Here is a 15,457-nt window from a genome sequence, read left to right as displayed (position 1 = left end):
AGGGCATACAGCTTGCGGAGACCTGGGTCCTTCCACCATGCTGCCCTTGCCTGTAGGTGAGGTGCCTCAGCCTGAGCGATGTGCACGGCATCCTTGTGGGCACCTCCGAGTTGAGGAGCCATGATAGCCAAGTGTTTCGAGAGTTGAGTATGCTAAGGACTCCAGAGAGAAGATGGAAGAGGTGGGAATGGTATCGTTGCAGCGGCGGAAACCCAGGACTGTTAAAGGCACTTTCGAACAATGTTCTCGCCATTGACTCCGGTTAAAAGCAGTAACGCCACAAAGGCCAAGGCACCACGTGAAGGGTACAGGTGCGAATAGTCGGAAGCCATGTGCCGCCCAGGATAGACTGCTGACCGCAGCCCGTGTCCGCGAGTTGGCGCGCTAGACTTCCAAGAACGGCCTTGAATGCGAGCCTAGATCACGAGCGTCTTGGACTGGACCGAGCTAATCATAGCCCTGGTCAAAGTGGACCAACTGCGTCTGGGGAAGGAGTCCGGGGTGCAGATGTTGCGTGCGGGGATAGAGGAAAGTTTGGGACGGTGAGCTCAAGAGTCCCAGTCACGGTCTCAGGCTAAATGAGTGCCAGATCGGCGGGTTTTAGCCAAATTGTTAGAATGGGCATTATTGCAATCTGCAAGATGCTTGGGTCCAAGATTTGGCTTCTGGGCAGAACGTTAGCTTCGCGCGCGTCGATGCCTCGGCTGCAGTAGTGAGGCCCCAGTAGTCTGGTGCAAAACGCGCAAAGTCTTGGACGCTTCTCTTGGGCTAAATAGAAAAGTGCATCATAATGCTACGGAAACTCAAGATTGGAAAAAAGAAATAGGCAGTCTTCCTATGCCACCTCGAGACCACCTGCAGCGTGATTTAGGATAGTCCTGGCCTTTGCGACGACCTGCTCGGCGCTCAATCTAGGAAAGCGTATCTCCTCAAGGTCTCCACTGTAAGCTTGGTATTGTGATACGTGGGAAATCCTCTCGGTTGATACTGTTGGGAAGAAAGACGTTGGCTCTTCGTACTCATATACCATAGTAAACGTGCCGGTTGACACTGTGCCGTTGGAGAGTCGGACGCCGGCCGGACAAGCTGTCCAGGTGTGTGGGACACCACCAACGGCATCCACCAACGAACCAGGAGCGACGGCGAAGATCTCGCCGGTCAATTCGACTCGGCCGACCCCATGAAGTACCATAATGCGTTCGTCGACCAGTCTCTGCTTGGAAGGATCTATGTGGATATGTCTTGGTAGCCGCATCTCTGTATCGAATTCGATGAACCCAAGCTGGCCCTTGAAGCCTTGTGTATTGGAAGGCGACAACTCGTGCATGACCAGGCCAGGCATCATCTTGGGAAAGGGACTCTTTACGTTGGCTCCCCGGCCATGTGTGATCCGACATCCATTGCTGAGCAGGATGCCGACCTCATCAGCCATAGCGATTAGAGGGCAAGTACACCAATTCGACTCGACCGCCGGAGACAGGGTGATAAGCTTCGCCTGAGCCTGCGGCAAACATTAACCAGTTGTCGCAACGGACCTTTTTGGGTAAACTTTCGTGTGACCCGAAATGGTCATCAGTGAAGATTGATAGCCTTGGGACAACCTTTGACGTCAACAGGCCTCTTCCATGACTACCCTGCGGTTGTGACCGAGAGTCGTTCGTAAATTGAATCGCAGCACGTAGACAACCAATAGCGGGTGTCACGAGATGGCGATGCGGTGGCAGCGGCGAGAACCACGGCATTTGCGAAGAGCCTCGGCTTGACACTTTCACCAGCCGAGATCCGATTCTCGTCGTCGTGCCGCCTTCGAACACTCTCTACTAATCACTGTGATCTTTGCCTTCGCACATCTTCTTCAGCTTCATCACGAAAGGCAGTACAGTATGGCAACTCAACGTCTCTCCTCCGTGCTGTCGCACTTGACTCCCGGCCAGAAGCCCATGGACAAGATGTATGCTATCCCCAGAGCATTTGCTTCCCCGCAATCTCCCACAATACACAGCGCTCGCATGCGAAGCTCTCAGACTGCATTACTGACCTGGGGGATAACAACAGCACGTCGAAGAACCCAGACGACATCGTCATCACTCTTGCGATCCGGACGCCACTATGCAAGGCCAAGTAAGCGAGTATCCGGGCAGTCGCTTAGTAGGTAACTGACATCTCCGCAGGAAGGGTGGGCTCAAGGACACGCCGCTCGATGGCATGGTCTTCAAGATCTTAGAACAAGTCATTCGAAAGAGCAGGCTCGATCCGCAGATGGTTGAGGACATCTGCTTGGGCAATGTGAGTACCGAGTTGGAGCAATCGAAACGCATCGAAGCTGAGATGAGTTCAGGTCTCCGACGCCAAAGCCGCTTACTACGTCCGCGCCGCCTGTCTCGCCGCTGGATTCCCTAACACCACCGCTGCCTCTTCCGTGAATCGTTTCTGCTCGTCCGGGCTTAAAGCCGTGCAGGACATTGCCAACCAAATCATCACCGGCAGCATCGAAATCGGCGTCGCTGTAGGCGCTGAGCACATGACGACCGGTGGCGACCGGCTTACCCGTCCTTTCGTTGACGATATCCTCGAATCGAACCAGGAGGCGCGGGATTGCATGCAACCAATGGGACAGACCTCGGAGAACGTGGGCAAGGATTTCAACATCACCCGCGAGCAGCAAGATCTATACGCTGCAGAGTCCTACCGCCGCGCCGAGGCTGCTCAGAGGTCAGGCTGGTTTGACGACGAAATCACGCCCATTACGGTCAAGCTCGATGGTAAGGATGTAACCCTTACCCGGGACGAGGGTATCCGCGCCGGCACGACTTACGAGAGCCTTGCCAAGATTCGACCAGCCTTCCCAGACTACGGCGACCGCAGCACCGGCGGAAACAGCAGTCAGGTCACTGACGGTGCCGCCGCTGTCTTGCTCATGAAACGCTCCAAGGCGCTGGAGCTTGGCCAGCCCATTTTGGCTAAATTCGTCAACGCAACCGTTGCCGGTCTGGCTCCACGCATTATGGGTATCGGTCCCACCATTGCCATTCCTAAGCTCCTTGGCAAGCTCGGCATCACTATCAACGACGTTGATGTGATTGAACTCAACGAGGCCTTCGCCTCGATGGGTGTTTACTGCCGAGACACACTCAAGATTGACTGGACTAAGATGAACGCGCGTGGTGGTGCAATTGCTCTTGGCCACCCTCTCGGCTGCACTGGCACGAGGCAGATTGTCACTGGGCTTAGTGAATGCCGAAGGCGGAAAGGCAAGATCCTACTGACTTCTATGTGTATCGGTAAGCATTATGGACCACCATCTCATACTCGTTCTCTATAAAAACGTTGCTGACGCTTACCACTTTCTCTAGGCACCGGTATGGGAATGGCAGCATTGTTCGTGAATGAACAATGAGTAGGATATATCGGGACCGGCGAGAGACGTGGCTAGTCTGTATGTGAATGAGCATTAGTTGTTTGGTAGCAAAACGATGTGCGCCGGCGCTTTCGATGCTTCGGCCTCCAATTTCTCAGAAAAAGTTCACATTGTAGCATATGTGTCGTTTTCACTGTCGTCCGCAATGGGTTACTGCGTGCAACGTAGGACAAGCAAGAGACCTGCCTCGACCTCGGCTCACCCAAGCTTCAGATTGAGGGCCTGAGGCCATTACGAAGTCGAAGGCATCGGCTTTGCATATGCGCATCTATAAACTGCATGTCACCCGGCGCGATATAGTAGACGCCAAGCATGGCGCAGAAACGGATAGAGCAGTGGGAAATCGACCGGTATTGGGAAATCTTCTCGTCTCTTGCCAATGGCGGAGCACATCTGGACGGCAGCCAAGCGGCCACTGTTCTCAAGAACAGCGGCCTACGCGATGATCAGCTGGAGAAGATCTGGGATCTCGCAGACATGGACGGCGACGGCCAGCTAGACTTTGAGGAGTTCTGCGTGGCGCTACGGCTGAGTTACGACCTGATGAACGGAGAGTATCTGGATGTACCACAGTCGCTGCCGGATTGGTTAGTGCCGGAGAGCAAAAGCCACTTGGTACAGGCTTCGCGGGCGGTGAGAGGTGGTGGCGAAAGGTTCGAGCAGGTGCAGGATGACTATGATGACGAGGGAAGTGGCCTCAAGGACGGCTTCGATTGGTATATGAGTCCGAGCGACCGATCAAAGTACGAGGAAATCTATACTGCCAATCGGAACTCTCGGGATGGTATGATCACTTTTGGGGCTCTACAGGATCTCTACGACAGTCTAGATGTACCAGACACCGATGTGCGTTCAGCATGGAACCTGGTTAACCCCAAGAGTGGAGAAGGCATTAACAAGGACGCCTGCTTGGCGTTTTTGCATATTCTCAACAATCGTCACGAAGGCTACCGAATACCGCGATCGGTACCGCCCAGCTTACGAGCAACGTTCGAGCAAGGCAAGATCGAGTACAGCGTCGACCGCGTCCAGTCGGCTGCGGATCGATGGGGCACAAAGCGCGACGACAACACTGTTTCAGGGCGGAAGGCGAAGTTTGGTGATACCTATCTCAGCAGGTTAGGCGTTGGTGAGCGACAGCCGAAAGGCACAGACTTCTCTTCGGCGCCTAGAGATGGCGAGTGGGAGGAGGTGCGGCTCAAGAAGCAACTGCGGGAGCTTGAGGAGAAGATGGCAAAGGTAGAGACGGCCGCAAAGCGGCGGAGAGAGCGAGGTGGTCGAAAAGAAGATTCGAGGCCGGCATTGGTCAAGCGCGAGTTAGAGCAGCTTCTTGACTACAAGCGTCGAGAACTGCGTGACCTTGAGAACGGTGACAGCAAAGCGCAGGGAGGCCAGTCACTCAAGCACTTCCAGGACGATATTGCCACTGTGAAGGAGCAGATTGATGGCTTACAAGAGCATCTCAGGAAGCGAGAAGCAGTGCTGCAAGATCTGCGAAGCCAGATTGAGGCCGAAAAGGCTGGTGGGCGGTAATATTCTCGTGCATAGATACCCCGTCGTTGCAGACTCTGTACAATATTGTAGCGTCTACGATACAAGCACAGTCCGAGCGCACTTCGCCTTCATCTGTCTGGCGCTGATTGTCGCAAAGCGTCGTCTCCACCAGCCAGCCCATCGTGTTCCGGCTGCTCAGCCGCACGCATATCGTCACCTTTGGCAGCACCCTCAGCTACCACCATGTCCTGGGTCTCTATGGTCGAATCGCTAACACGAGCATCTTCCGTCTCCGTGCCTTCTCCAATCATGGCCTCCTCGTCGCCTATCTCACTACCAAGCGTACTCCCCCTGAGCTCTGTAGCACGGAGCGCCTCATCCACACTTCGCAGGAAGTGAACCTCTCCACCACATAGCTCGAAGATTCCAGTGACATTGAGAAGCCTCCATACCTCCGTCTTTCGGCTTGGTACCCTGCAAAAGTATACGTCCGTTCCTCGATCTATATATGCCTTCACGATCTCCAAAAGCACCTGGCTTGCGGCAGGGTCCATGGAAGTTACTCCATGAACGTCAAAGATGATGTTTTGGTTGTGCTTTGGCTCTCGCACACGCGGTAACGCTGGATGAGCGCTGTTGGTTCCATGGTCTTCGAGTCGCCTCAACCTGTCTTTGAGCGAGCCAGTGTTAGCGAAGGTAAGCGGCTCCGGAATCTTGACGATCAAGCAGTGCGGCACAAACTCGACACTGTCAGGCATCATCTCTGCATTTTCGAAATCTTTGGTCCCGGGCACGCGTCCAAGGATCTGAATGCGAGGTCTTGTGCTGTGACGGAGAAGGCGCAGGAGTGATAGGCCTATGCCTACAGCTATGCCGATGCGCAGGTTCCAGAAGAAGGTCGTAAGGAAGATGAGCAGCATTAGTATCAGCTCGTTCCATCCGGAGATGCGCCAGAAGAAGAGAAGGTCATGGGGCGCTTCTTCGATCAGGCTGTAAGCCACCACGGAGATCATGGCGCTGAGCGTTGCTTTCTGTGGTTGCGTACTGTCAGTGTCCACCACGAAAAGTTGTATCGGAAAACATACCGGTATGTAGTGGAAGTACGGCATGAGAAACATCACACAGATGATCGAGATCAGGGACAAGAAGACCGAGCTCATCGGCGTCTTGCCACCCGTGCTAGCGTTGACCTTGCTGCGACCATACCCACCAAACGCCGGTAAAGCCATGAAGATACTACCCACGACATTGGCGACACCAAGCGCAAGCAGCTCGCGATTAGCGGAGACAGTCACGCCCTTAATGCCGTCGCCCTCCACAACCTCTTCCGTACCGTCTTCCTTCTTCACGCGCTTGGGCTTCGATATACCAGTGCCCAAGCTCTTCGCCGCGACCGAGCTCTCGAAAAATCCGAGAAGCGCAATAACAAATGAGGTACTGAATGCGTCGTTCACATGGTTGAAGTTCGAGGCCGCGTACGGGAAATGCGGCTGGAAAGGCCGGCCTTTGGCTTTGATGTCTCCCAGAATCTGCAGACCTTGCGCTTCCCAGTTGAAGCGCCAGGCGAAGACGGCGGAGAGCACTACGACCAAAAAGCGGTCGGGCACGTAGGCTACCCAGCTCATACGAGGCTGGAGTTGGCGCTTTACTTCCCGTAGCACCAGCACTATGGCTATTGTACTGAACGAGACTATTGTCGTGAGACGGTGCGCTTCGTGGCTATGGCGGCCGAGGAACAGGATCTTGTCAAGACTGCTTCCGTGCGCGGCGTTGGAATGTGTCGCCGCCGAATCGAGGCCCATCTCCGGAATGAGTTGGTCAACCAGGATCACAATGCCTATGGCGCTGATGAAGCCTCGCAGGAACGGCCGGGAGAGCACAGAGTCGAGGAAGCCAAGCCGACAGACACCAGCAGCTAAGATGATGGCGCCGGCAAGCCCGGTCACCATGCCTGCCACCTGCGCACTCTTCGCGCCGTCGTGGTCTTGGTGATGACCAGCTTTGATGGCCTCCTTAACAACAACACCTGTAAGCAGCGAGCCAGCAGCTTCTGGCCCGACTACCATCTGCGGGCATGTTCCCAGGATGGCGTAAATCAGTGGGTTGAAGACAAATGAATACAGGCCGTTGATTGGTGGTATATGACCAAGATTGGATGCGTAGGATAATGACATGGGTATGTAGAAGGACGCCATCGTCAATGCTGCTACGAGATCGCCTTGCACATAGGACCATTTGTATTGCCGAATCCAATTCGTAATCGGCAGGTAGTATATAAGAAACCTACTATGAGATCAGCCTGGAGCTGCGCATAGCGGAGAGAAGTATCGATGAGGAAAGAGAAAAGTGGTAGGTAAGACCATACATTAACCGTTCATGCTTTATCCCATACTTGCTTGCCAGCCAATGCGTTGTGCTACTCTTGCTCGGATGACCAAGTAACCCATCCGTCACAGCATCGCCAAGAGCGTGTTCGATGTAGTCGCCTCGATACGACCCATCACTGCTCCCTGCGTCCCGATTTGGTCCTCCATATCCATCGGGCTTGGCATTGGAGCGAAACGACCAATTGGTCGCGAAGCTCCCATATCCTCTCAAATACCGCGGCCGCGGTGAGAAGGTACCATGACTACAGTTCTCTTCGCCACAATCTGCTGCCACGTGATACTTCCTACCATGGCCCAAGAGCTTGGTACGGGCATCTGGCTGCTCGGGCAGCTCGTCAAGATCCGCCTGCGCTTCTACAGCTTCCACACCCTCGGTAGCCGGCGCATTGTCATAGGCATGAGGATGAATTCCGTCATCCTCTACCTCTGGTTCAATACCATCTATGCGCATATAGTGAGCATCCTCCGGCGATGAGGGAGGCATATGCGCCTGTCGCAGGGTAGAAGGCACGGTCGGCCGATGTTGCGCTTGTGAGCCTGAGACCGAGGAGGTCCTTGACGACCTCGCCGTCCCATTGGCAGAGGTAGCCGGTGTCGCCATATCGCGGGAAGGAGACGATCCTACCGCTGTATTGACACCCCAATTACTTTTCTGGATTTGCTTATTCTAGCCCTCATACAGGCATCGGGTATCACACCCTGGACTCCATAGTCCTCGGTCCCAAGTGGCCAAACAAAAGCAGGTCAACCAAACGATCCCAATGTCAGAATGAGATTTGCGCCCTGTATGTTAGACAACTCTTGCTCTGCTCATGCTATATAAATGGGAGTGCTTGCGTCACGGCAGATAGTTTGAAAGCTCAAGCCCAGGGCAAGGGCGAGCGCGGGGTGGCGCAAAATGCAAGGGCCCGCAACGGCAAAGCTTGATGAGGCGAGCAAAATGCTTCAAAATTCGAGGTACGACACACGCTTACTCTGATCTTCGTATGGATAATCTGCGCCGAGCCTATGGAGTATGAGTCATTTGCGAGACAGCACATGAATATGGTCGCTGCTTCTCGTTCCGCTCCGACAACCACACCTGTTATGCCGCGTCACCCTCTTGGATATCAGGACGGATATGCACGCAGCAGCACTGAATGAATCCTTCAGCCGACCTCCGCGTCATGACAGCAGTAGGTAAGTGTCCGGGCCTCCCATCTGCGACTGCATAACAACGCTGCCCGTTTACCGACTACTTTTCCAAGCCGCCTTCATCGTCGGTTTAGGCCTTCGCACTGGGGCTCTCATAGGTGGGCCCCATGGATTTCGTCGGTGCACTGTCTGTGCGAAGAGCGAGAAGACGCGTAATCGCTCAATCCTACTCTCGACCGAACTCTTGCCGCAGGGTGGATATCTTAACAACTTCCAACGCGTACGATGTCTTTTCACCCGCCTTTTCTGACAAACCTCGCCAGCGCCGGGCCCAGGTCTTCGGCTTGCTGTCCCTCTTTGGCCTCCTTCGCCCTCCTCCGCTGCTCCTCTCTCATCTCGATCACCCGCATCTTGTGCTCATCGATGACGTTTTTATTGCCCTTCTTCCGTAAATACTTTCGAAGACTGCTGTTCTTACCCCTACCGCGGTTCTTCAACTTCTCAATTCTCTCCCTCTCCGCCTCCGCGCCAGTCTTGCGGTCCAAGTCCTTCTCCAACTGGCGCTGCTTGTTAGTGGCCGTGTCAAGCGAGCCAATAAAGTCCGGAGTTAGGCTGATCATCTCCGGTTGCAGCTTGTTGAGCAACTGCCGCACTTCGCCTTCCTGCCGCTGCTTGGTGTTTTCGTATGGATTCTGTTCGAGTGCGTCGAAGTTCGCATCACCAGCTCCGGGTACGATTAAGGATGAGAAGCCTTTGTCATGACTAACGCCAAGCACGTCTTCGTATGGGCACCAGCGGACGCGCTCGACGTGCTGGCCTTCTCCACCCCAGCTCATGTACGGCGACTGTACCTTGACCTGGTCTAAATCCGAGCGATGCTTCGAAAAGAGGTCTTTCCAGATCGTAGTCTGCGTACCCCAACTGACCGCCGTTAGGTTTCGATCGCTGATTGCCACCGACGAGCCTGGCTGCCGCAGGAAGTACTCATGCACCGGCTTGAAGTTCCGTACGTCCCAAACAGCCATCTTCATGTCTTGGCCTGTAGACACCATATATCTCCCCTCTCTATCTATGGCCATACTACGCACGGGACCACGATGACATAGCATCTTTACGAGCGGCGTCGTGCTGTTCGGTGACCAGAGATCGACCGTTCCGTTCTGATGACCCACGTGCATGACTGCGTTGTACGGGTTCTGAGCGAGCGCAGTCGGTGTACCTTGCTTTGTACTGATCTGCATGACGAGCTTGCCAGTAGATGTGTCCTGCCACTTCAGCCAACCCGCCTTGCCGATGGTGGCGAGCAGAAAGTGATAGGGCAGGAACTCCATGTGGGTGACCTCGACGTGCTGCTCCAGGTTGTGAATCTCAATACCGTGATGATCGTAGATGTAGACGTTGCGTTTCTGGGCCACGGCGAAGAATTGGTTGTTGTGCAGCCACTTTGCATCTCGAACGGTTTCCTGCAATTGCAGCTCGCAGCCTAATTTACCGCCACGCCAGTCCATAGTTGCGACATGCCCTTTGCGACCAGCCAGGAGCAAATACTTTCCATTGCGAGTGTAGTCGCACGTATACGGCCCAAGTCCGTCAAGCTTGAGCTCGAAGCTTTTCTTGGCAGTCTCGACACCGACATCGCCTTTGATGTCTTCCTGTCGCACCTTGTACGTCCGCTCAAGCTCACTCTCTGGCTGCAGAAAGCCCGACTCGTGCTCAAGCAAGATCTCAGCATCCTTCGCCTTCAACGCGGCATCCTGATAGCGCTCTTCCAGTGCCGTCAAATTACCCCGGAGCTTCCTGTCGCGTATGTCTTTGACAGCGATGCCCTTTCCACGTCCATACTGCCGGTTGGCTGCAAGCTGCCTCTTCTTCGCCGCAGCATCTTCGAAACTTAGTTGTTTGGTTGGCGGAGCCTTCTTGCGCTGGACCTTGACCTGACCATTCCTGACCAGGTCATGTGTCTTCAGCTCCGCCATTCTGCGACGGTGCCTCACGATTATTGTGTCATGGAGTTTCCAGTATCTATATCAGGTGGTATCTTCCGGGTAAACTTTCTTCGCAAAGTGTGGCGCATGTCTTGAAATCTTGGCACGCTACAAAGAAGTGACATGGAGGTAACGCTTCGAAGCGGCGCGATCTCCGCTGTGGCCGTGCGCAGTGGTCAGAGCTCTCAGTGCCATCGAACAAATTTCCGAGCAACATGAGCTAGCAGACGTTTGTGTGACTGGAGTCTCCAGGTTCGTCCCGTGCTCCTCCAGCACCTCGTCATATCCATACCTCGCATACTGCTCACACGACACCCGTATCTTCATCATCTTCTTCAGCACAATGCTCACTCGCACTGCGCTACAGCGCGCTGCTGCAGCTCCTCTCCGCAAAGCCTGCACCCAGCAATCAATCCGCGCCGCGTCCGTCTGGTCGCAAGTCCCCCAAGGTCCGCCCGATGCCATCCTTGGCATCACCGAGGCCTTCAAGAAAGACAGCGCCTCCAACAAGATCAACCTCGGCGTTGGTGCGTACCGTGACGACAAAGGCAAGCCGTATGTCTTGCCGTCCGTGAAGCAGGCCGAGCAGAAGATCTTGTCTCAGAATCTTGACAAGGAATATGCCGGAATCACCGGTGTACCCGACTTTACCAAGGCCGCTGCCCTGCTTGCCTATGGACCTGACAGCAAACCGCTGAAGGAAGGTCGAGTCGCCATCACTCAGACCATTTCCGGCACTGGCGCATTACGGATAGGCGGTGCCTTCCTTCAGCGCTTCTATCCGGGGTCGAAGACAATCTACATTCCTACTCCTTCATGGGCGAACCACAAAGCTGTCTTCTCAGACAGTGGGCTAGAAGTCAAGCAATACCGCTACTACAACAAGGACACCATTGGCCTTGACTTTGATGGCATGGTTGAGGACATCAAGAATATGCCGTCAGGCAGCATGGTACTTCTTCACGCCTGCGCCCACAACCCCACTGGAGTCGACCCGACCCATGAACAATGGAGAGCGATCAGCGATGCAGTGCAGTCAGGTGGCCACTATCCATTCTTTGACATGGCATACCAAGGCTTCGCTTCCGGCGACACCGATTACGACGCTTATGCCGTGCGGTACTTTGTCGAGCAAGGTCATACGCCTTGCCTGTCGCAATCGTTCGCCAAGAACATGGGCCTCTATGGCGAGCGTGTCGGCGCATTCAGCATTGTCACGGCCTCGCCTGAGGAGAAGGCTCGTGTCGACTCGCAGATCAAGATCCTTGTAAGGCCGCTGTACTCCAACCCTCCGGTACATGGTGCACGCATTGCATCGACCATTCTCAATGATCCAAGCCTGAACAAGCAGTGGCTAGGTGAAGTGAAGGGTATGGCGGACCGCATCATCCAGATGCGTGCCTTACTCAAGGAGAACCTGGAGAAGCTAGGAAGCAAGCATCAGTGGAACCACATCACCGACCAGATCGGCATGTTCGCGTATACCGGCCTTACCGCAGAGCAGATGTCCAAGCTCGCTGAGGAACACTCCGTGTACGCCACCAAGGATGGTCGTATAAGCGTCGCTGGTATCACTACGGACAATGTGGGAAGGCTTGCCGAGGCAATATACAAGGTTACAGGATAAGTGGCCGAAGATTGGTCGATCGTGCTGGACTCGAACGCTTGGGTAAAGGTGGAGGACCCGCTCTGGTCTTGCGGCGTAGCATCGCAGAGCTCGTGAAGAGTTGAGGGGTGGACTCTTCGATCGGCCTGCTGGAAGCTTTGTGGCGACTGATTGATGGTTTAATGTATTCACGTTGCATGTACTAACGTCGCTTCTGTGGAGCAGAGGTGGGACATGGTGTGTTACGGCCAAGCTCGGAATGGAGGCTGTAGCTGTAGTCATTAGCATTACTGTAGTGTTGATAATTCTTGATACCGCTTGCTGATGTGGTTTAGCGGCAGAGGTGTCTATTGTGGGTTGATCCAGGTGGTCCCGGCTAGTGTTTCCATGCTTGCCTGTCTTCGGCAGGAGCACCGATCGACGTCATGTGCACTCGTGCGGCCGGTCAAAGCGCCTAGTTGGCTTTACCATATTCATGTGCATATCTGAGCAGCTTCCAGAATTGATACCACCGGACCTAGACAACAAGACACTTCGCTGACCGACCAAGTAGGGATACGTGCTTGGTTGTATTACAGCGCCGCTGCGCATCTAGGTCTGCTCGAAGCTGCTTAAAGGCAATGTTGCAACCACAACTCGCTTGCTTCCTGATAACCGCAAAGCCGTGGAGCTTGCAATGCAGGGTCTCCCCATATGCGTGAGGGATCGTCGGTCCTGCAGCGGGAGGAGCCAGCACGTCAGGCCCTGCACCACACTAACACCAGTGCTGAAGCTGGTTGCTGGGCTCCAATTTCAAGACGGCGCTTCGTTCGAGAGAGGCGTGCCACAAGCGAGACTTCCCCCATAGCACAGGTCTCACAACTGCTTCGATGGATGCTTCCATTCGGCAGTTGCTGCACGAGTCATGAATGTCGTAGTTTCAGAGCTCTAAATGCTTCAAACCTTCCACGGCTTTTCTGCTGCATCCTCCCGCATATTACAGGTCGCGATCCACGTGCTGACTCCGCTTTCGCAGCACGACCCGGCAATCGCCTGTGCTTCTGGCTTCGGCCGTCGCTCCGCAGCCCCTACGCCGGCTCTGATAGACAACGATACTAAGGCGATTTTGACCGCTGAAGCGGAGATTGTGGGTTTGTGCTACCACAAACCTACACCTTGGCCGATAGGAGCCAGCTGAGCGGTTGTGGATTGGACGTCCGTCGAGGTGAGGAGAAGTAAGTCCGAATACTGTAGGGCGAAAGCGATGGTGCGTGGGATCGACAGCGTCAAGACCCTGAAACCTTCCGTTCAGAAGTGACGTCGGGCCCCTGAATTTGACGGTCTTCGAGACCACATTCCATGTTGGAAGGAGTGAGTTTCTCAAGGCAATGTATTCATAGCATATGCGAATAGTCCAGGGAAGCGTGAACCGGGATATCGTCTATAGGTCCAATAGGTAGTCGCATCTCCCAGCGCAAACGCTTCGTGCATCAACCACTATAGATGCAGCACGAAGCCTACGATGACGCCGGGGTGGAAGAGCGCTGATCAACCGCTGTCCGCATCGCCAGCAATAAGCGCTGTAGCACTGTGGGGTGGCCCTATAGTGTGCCCTTTGCTTCCTGTCATGGTGTGCCAATGAGCGTTCTGCACATGTAGTTGAGACCAACTAGATATTGGAAACTCGAAACGCACCCCACTCACACGCTCAGTCGGGCCAAATTCGCCGCTCTCCCATAAACGACTCCTCACCATCTTTGCCCAATAGCGGTCTGAGTGTCCGTGACCGTTGCCTACGTTCATCTGGTTCGGTACGGCTGCAGGTACGTGGCTGCCGTTCTGGTTGTTCGGCAACTGCTCTGGTCACGTACCTAACATTCCTGCGTGTACAGCGAGTCAAAGATAGCCGACAACAGGCGTGCGGGAATATCCACCGGTCCTCCACCAGCAGGACAGACACACAGATCATTCGGTCAATACGGCTACTGTTATTTTACCAAGCCTAGGACCCGATACAGCAATCCTAGTTCACCCACGCGACTGGTAACCGACCCGGGAGATCAACATCCTCTAGAACGAGTCAACGCAGGCCCGCTGCTACCTCAATTGGGAAGGAAACCGCACGACAGCATCTGACGTCAACTCTAACGAAACCACAGATTTGAGCCTAGGAAGCCCGACCATTCGGACCACTCCTGCGACTTTGCTGCATAGCGATCTGACTGCGACCACCACGATCTACGATTCAACCTTCGCTAACACCGCGGATAACAACAGTTCTCACTCTACTGCAGGGACGGCAAGCCACGTATGATACACCTTACCGTCGCCTGAGAGTAGAGCACCCTAAGCATTCATAATGCCGGGCCCAACTCAGACCCAGGACGTTCGGGTAAGCACTTTCTTCCATACTGAGCCGGAAGCTTAACGACCTTCAAGCGAACTGCAACCGACTTTCACATATTACTGGAGTGATTCATTGCCCGCGCCAGCACCATTAACAGGCATCAGGCGCGTCAGGCGCGTCCGGCACGTTCTGAAGTTTGATATAATGCCCAGTCGTGACATGGCCGCTCTTCGCTTCCTGTGCCGCCGTAACTATGAGACATGTTTGGCACTGACGTTGCTCCCGTAGTCTGAAGATGGCTCCGCCGGGTTTCCAGAGTTCGGAGACAGCATCGATCAGACCACCTTCGAGCAGGTATGTCCACGAGCCGAAGAACATCGCACCGGATCGATCTCGGCCTGCTGATGACAAGTGAGGCAGATACTCGAGATGGACGATGACGAGGAGGAGCGTGAATTCAGCAAGAGTATAGTCTACGACTTCTTCACGCAAGCCGAGAGCACGTTCCAGAAGATGGATGCAAACCTGTAAGAACCTCCTCATCCTTTTCTTCTATTCGGCTGCGAACCAACCATGCTGACCCTTCTTAGTGAAAAGAAAGACCTGGCACAACTGAGCTCGCTGGGCCATTTCCTGAAAGGATCAAGCGCCACGCTAGGCCTCACTAAAGTTAAAGATTCGTGCGAAAAGCTCCAACACTTCGGTGCACGTAAAGACGAGACCGGGACCAAAGAGGAGCCTGATGATGAGAAGTCTCTGCGGAATTGTAAGGTAACCATTGAGCAGGCGAAGACCGAGTTCAAAGAGGTTGAACAAGCCTTGAGGCGCTTCTACAGGGATGACAGCTCTTAGGGAATTGACGGGCTTGGCTGACGAATGAGTTGTCACCCTACCTATCGTGGTAGAGTGGGCGAAGTGGCTGTCGGTGATGACATGTACGACAGCGCTTGCCCGCTCCCAATCCTTGTTGAGAATACCAGTCTGCTTACAGCACAGGGCGCACTGGCGGCGGCATAGCGTGCGGTCAGCGTTACCTATGAAATCTGACAGTCATTCCTGCTGGATACCTATCCAGCAATGATCATCCAACACCATCATCTCCTTCAT

At 54.4% G+C, this 15,457-nt stretch overlaps 9 protein-coding genes across 9 annotated transcripts; 5 read left to right on the top strand and 4 right to left on the bottom strand.

The window, feature by feature from the left end:
* Nucleotides 1–478: 478 nt before the first annotated feature.
* Nucleotides 479–1,769, bottom strand: BAUCODRAFT_477768 (uncharacterized protein). The gene has a single exon (XM_007678363.1). The coding sequence runs from the start codon at nucleotides 1,430–1,432 to the stop codon at nucleotides 836–838; it is 597 nt and encodes a 198-aa protein (XP_007676553.1). The 5' UTR covers nucleotides 1,433–1,769; the 3' UTR covers nucleotides 479–835.
* BAUCODRAFT_156666 (uncharacterized protein) lies at nucleotides 1,736–3,397 on the top strand (the record flags this gene model as incomplete). Its single annotated transcript, XM_007678362.1, has 5 exons — nucleotides 1,736–1,951; nucleotides 2,056–2,121; nucleotides 2,172–2,286; nucleotides 2,339–3,281; nucleotides 3,354–3,397. Exons 1-5 carry the CDS (start codon nucleotides 1,884–1,886, stop codon nucleotides 3,395–3,397), a joined length of 1,236 nt encoding a protein of 411 aa, XP_007676552.1. The 5' UTR covers nucleotides 1,736–1,883.
* Nucleotides 3,398–3,526: 129 nt separating this feature from the next.
* Nucleotides 3,527–4,996, top strand: BAUCODRAFT_478237 (uncharacterized protein). Its single transcript, XM_007678361.1, has one exon. The coding sequence runs from the start codon at nucleotides 3,731–3,733 to the stop codon at nucleotides 4,949–4,951; it is 1,221 nt and encodes a 406-aa protein (XP_007676551.1). The 5' UTR covers nucleotides 3,527–3,730; the 3' UTR covers nucleotides 4,952–4,996.
* BAUCODRAFT_33870 (uncharacterized protein) lies at nucleotides 4,943–8,140 on the bottom strand. Its single transcript, XM_007677910.1, has 3 exons — nucleotides 7,278–8,140; nucleotides 5,998–7,195; nucleotides 4,943–5,943 (listed from the first exon to the last, which is right to left on the bottom strand). Exons 1-3 carry the CDS (start codon nucleotides 7,898–7,900, stop codon nucleotides 5,041–5,043), a joined length of 2,724 nt encoding a protein of 907 aa, XP_007676100.1. The 5' UTR covers nucleotides 7,901–8,140; the 3' UTR covers nucleotides 4,943–5,040.
* Nucleotides 8,141–8,226: 86 nt separating this feature from the next.
* On the bottom strand, nucleotides 8,227–10,565 carry BAUCODRAFT_33869 (uncharacterized protein). The gene has a single exon (XM_007677909.1). The coding sequence runs from the start codon at nucleotides 10,407–10,409 to the stop codon at nucleotides 8,727–8,729; it is 1,683 nt and encodes a 560-aa protein (XP_007676099.1). The 5' UTR covers nucleotides 10,410–10,565; the 3' UTR covers nucleotides 8,227–8,726.
* A 76-nt stretch (nucleotides 10,566–10,641) lies between these two features.
* Nucleotides 10,642–12,465, top strand: BAUCODRAFT_33868 (uncharacterized protein). Its single transcript, XM_007677908.1, has one exon. It carries the CDS (start codon nucleotides 10,762–10,764, stop codon nucleotides 12,043–12,045), a length of 1,284 nt encoding a protein of 427 aa, XP_007676098.1. The 5' UTR covers nucleotides 10,642–10,761; the 3' UTR covers nucleotides 12,046–12,465.
* Nucleotides 12,466–12,955: 490 nt separating this feature from the next.
* Nucleotides 12,956–13,201, top strand: BAUCODRAFT_122509 (uncharacterized protein; the record flags this gene model as incomplete). The annotated part of the gene is made up of 1 exon (XM_007678360.1): nucleotides 12,956–13,201. One exon carries the CDS (start codon nucleotides 12,956–12,958, stop codon nucleotides 13,199–13,201), a length of 246 nt encoding a protein of 81 aa, XP_007676550.1.
* Nucleotides 13,202–13,336: 135 nt separating this feature from the next.
* BAUCODRAFT_477760 (uncharacterized protein) lies at nucleotides 13,337–13,836 on the bottom strand. The gene has a single exon (XM_007678359.1). It carries the CDS (start codon nucleotides 13,804–13,806, stop codon nucleotides 13,552–13,554), a length of 255 nt encoding a protein of 84 aa, XP_007676549.1. The 5' UTR covers nucleotides 13,807–13,836; the 3' UTR covers nucleotides 13,337–13,551.
* A 106-nt stretch (nucleotides 13,837–13,942) lies between these two features.
* BAUCODRAFT_33864 (uncharacterized protein) lies at nucleotides 13,943–15,222 on the top strand. The gene is made up of 5 exons (XM_007677907.1): nucleotides 13,943–14,112; nucleotides 14,163–14,395; nucleotides 14,639–14,704; nucleotides 14,771–14,877; nucleotides 14,941–15,222. Exons 2-5 carry the CDS (start codon nucleotides 14,363–14,365, stop codon nucleotides 15,200–15,202), a joined length of 468 nt encoding a protein of 155 aa, XP_007676097.1. The 5' UTR covers nucleotides 13,943–14,112; nucleotides 14,163–14,362; the 3' UTR covers nucleotides 15,203–15,222.
* Nucleotides 15,223–15,457: the final 235 nt, after the last annotated feature.

This window comes from Baudoinia panamericana (genome assembly GCF_000338955.1).
Source record: "Baudoinia panamericana UAMH 10762 unplaced genomic scaffold BAUCOscaffold_6, whole genome shotgun sequence".
Lineage (NCBI taxonomy): Eukaryota > Fungi > Ascomycota > Dothideomycetes > Mycosphaerellales > Teratosphaeriaceae > Baudoinia > Baudoinia panamericana.
The sequence above is the reverse complement of the archived record's forward strand: the minus strand, read 5'-3'. Positions and strand labels throughout refer to the sequence as shown.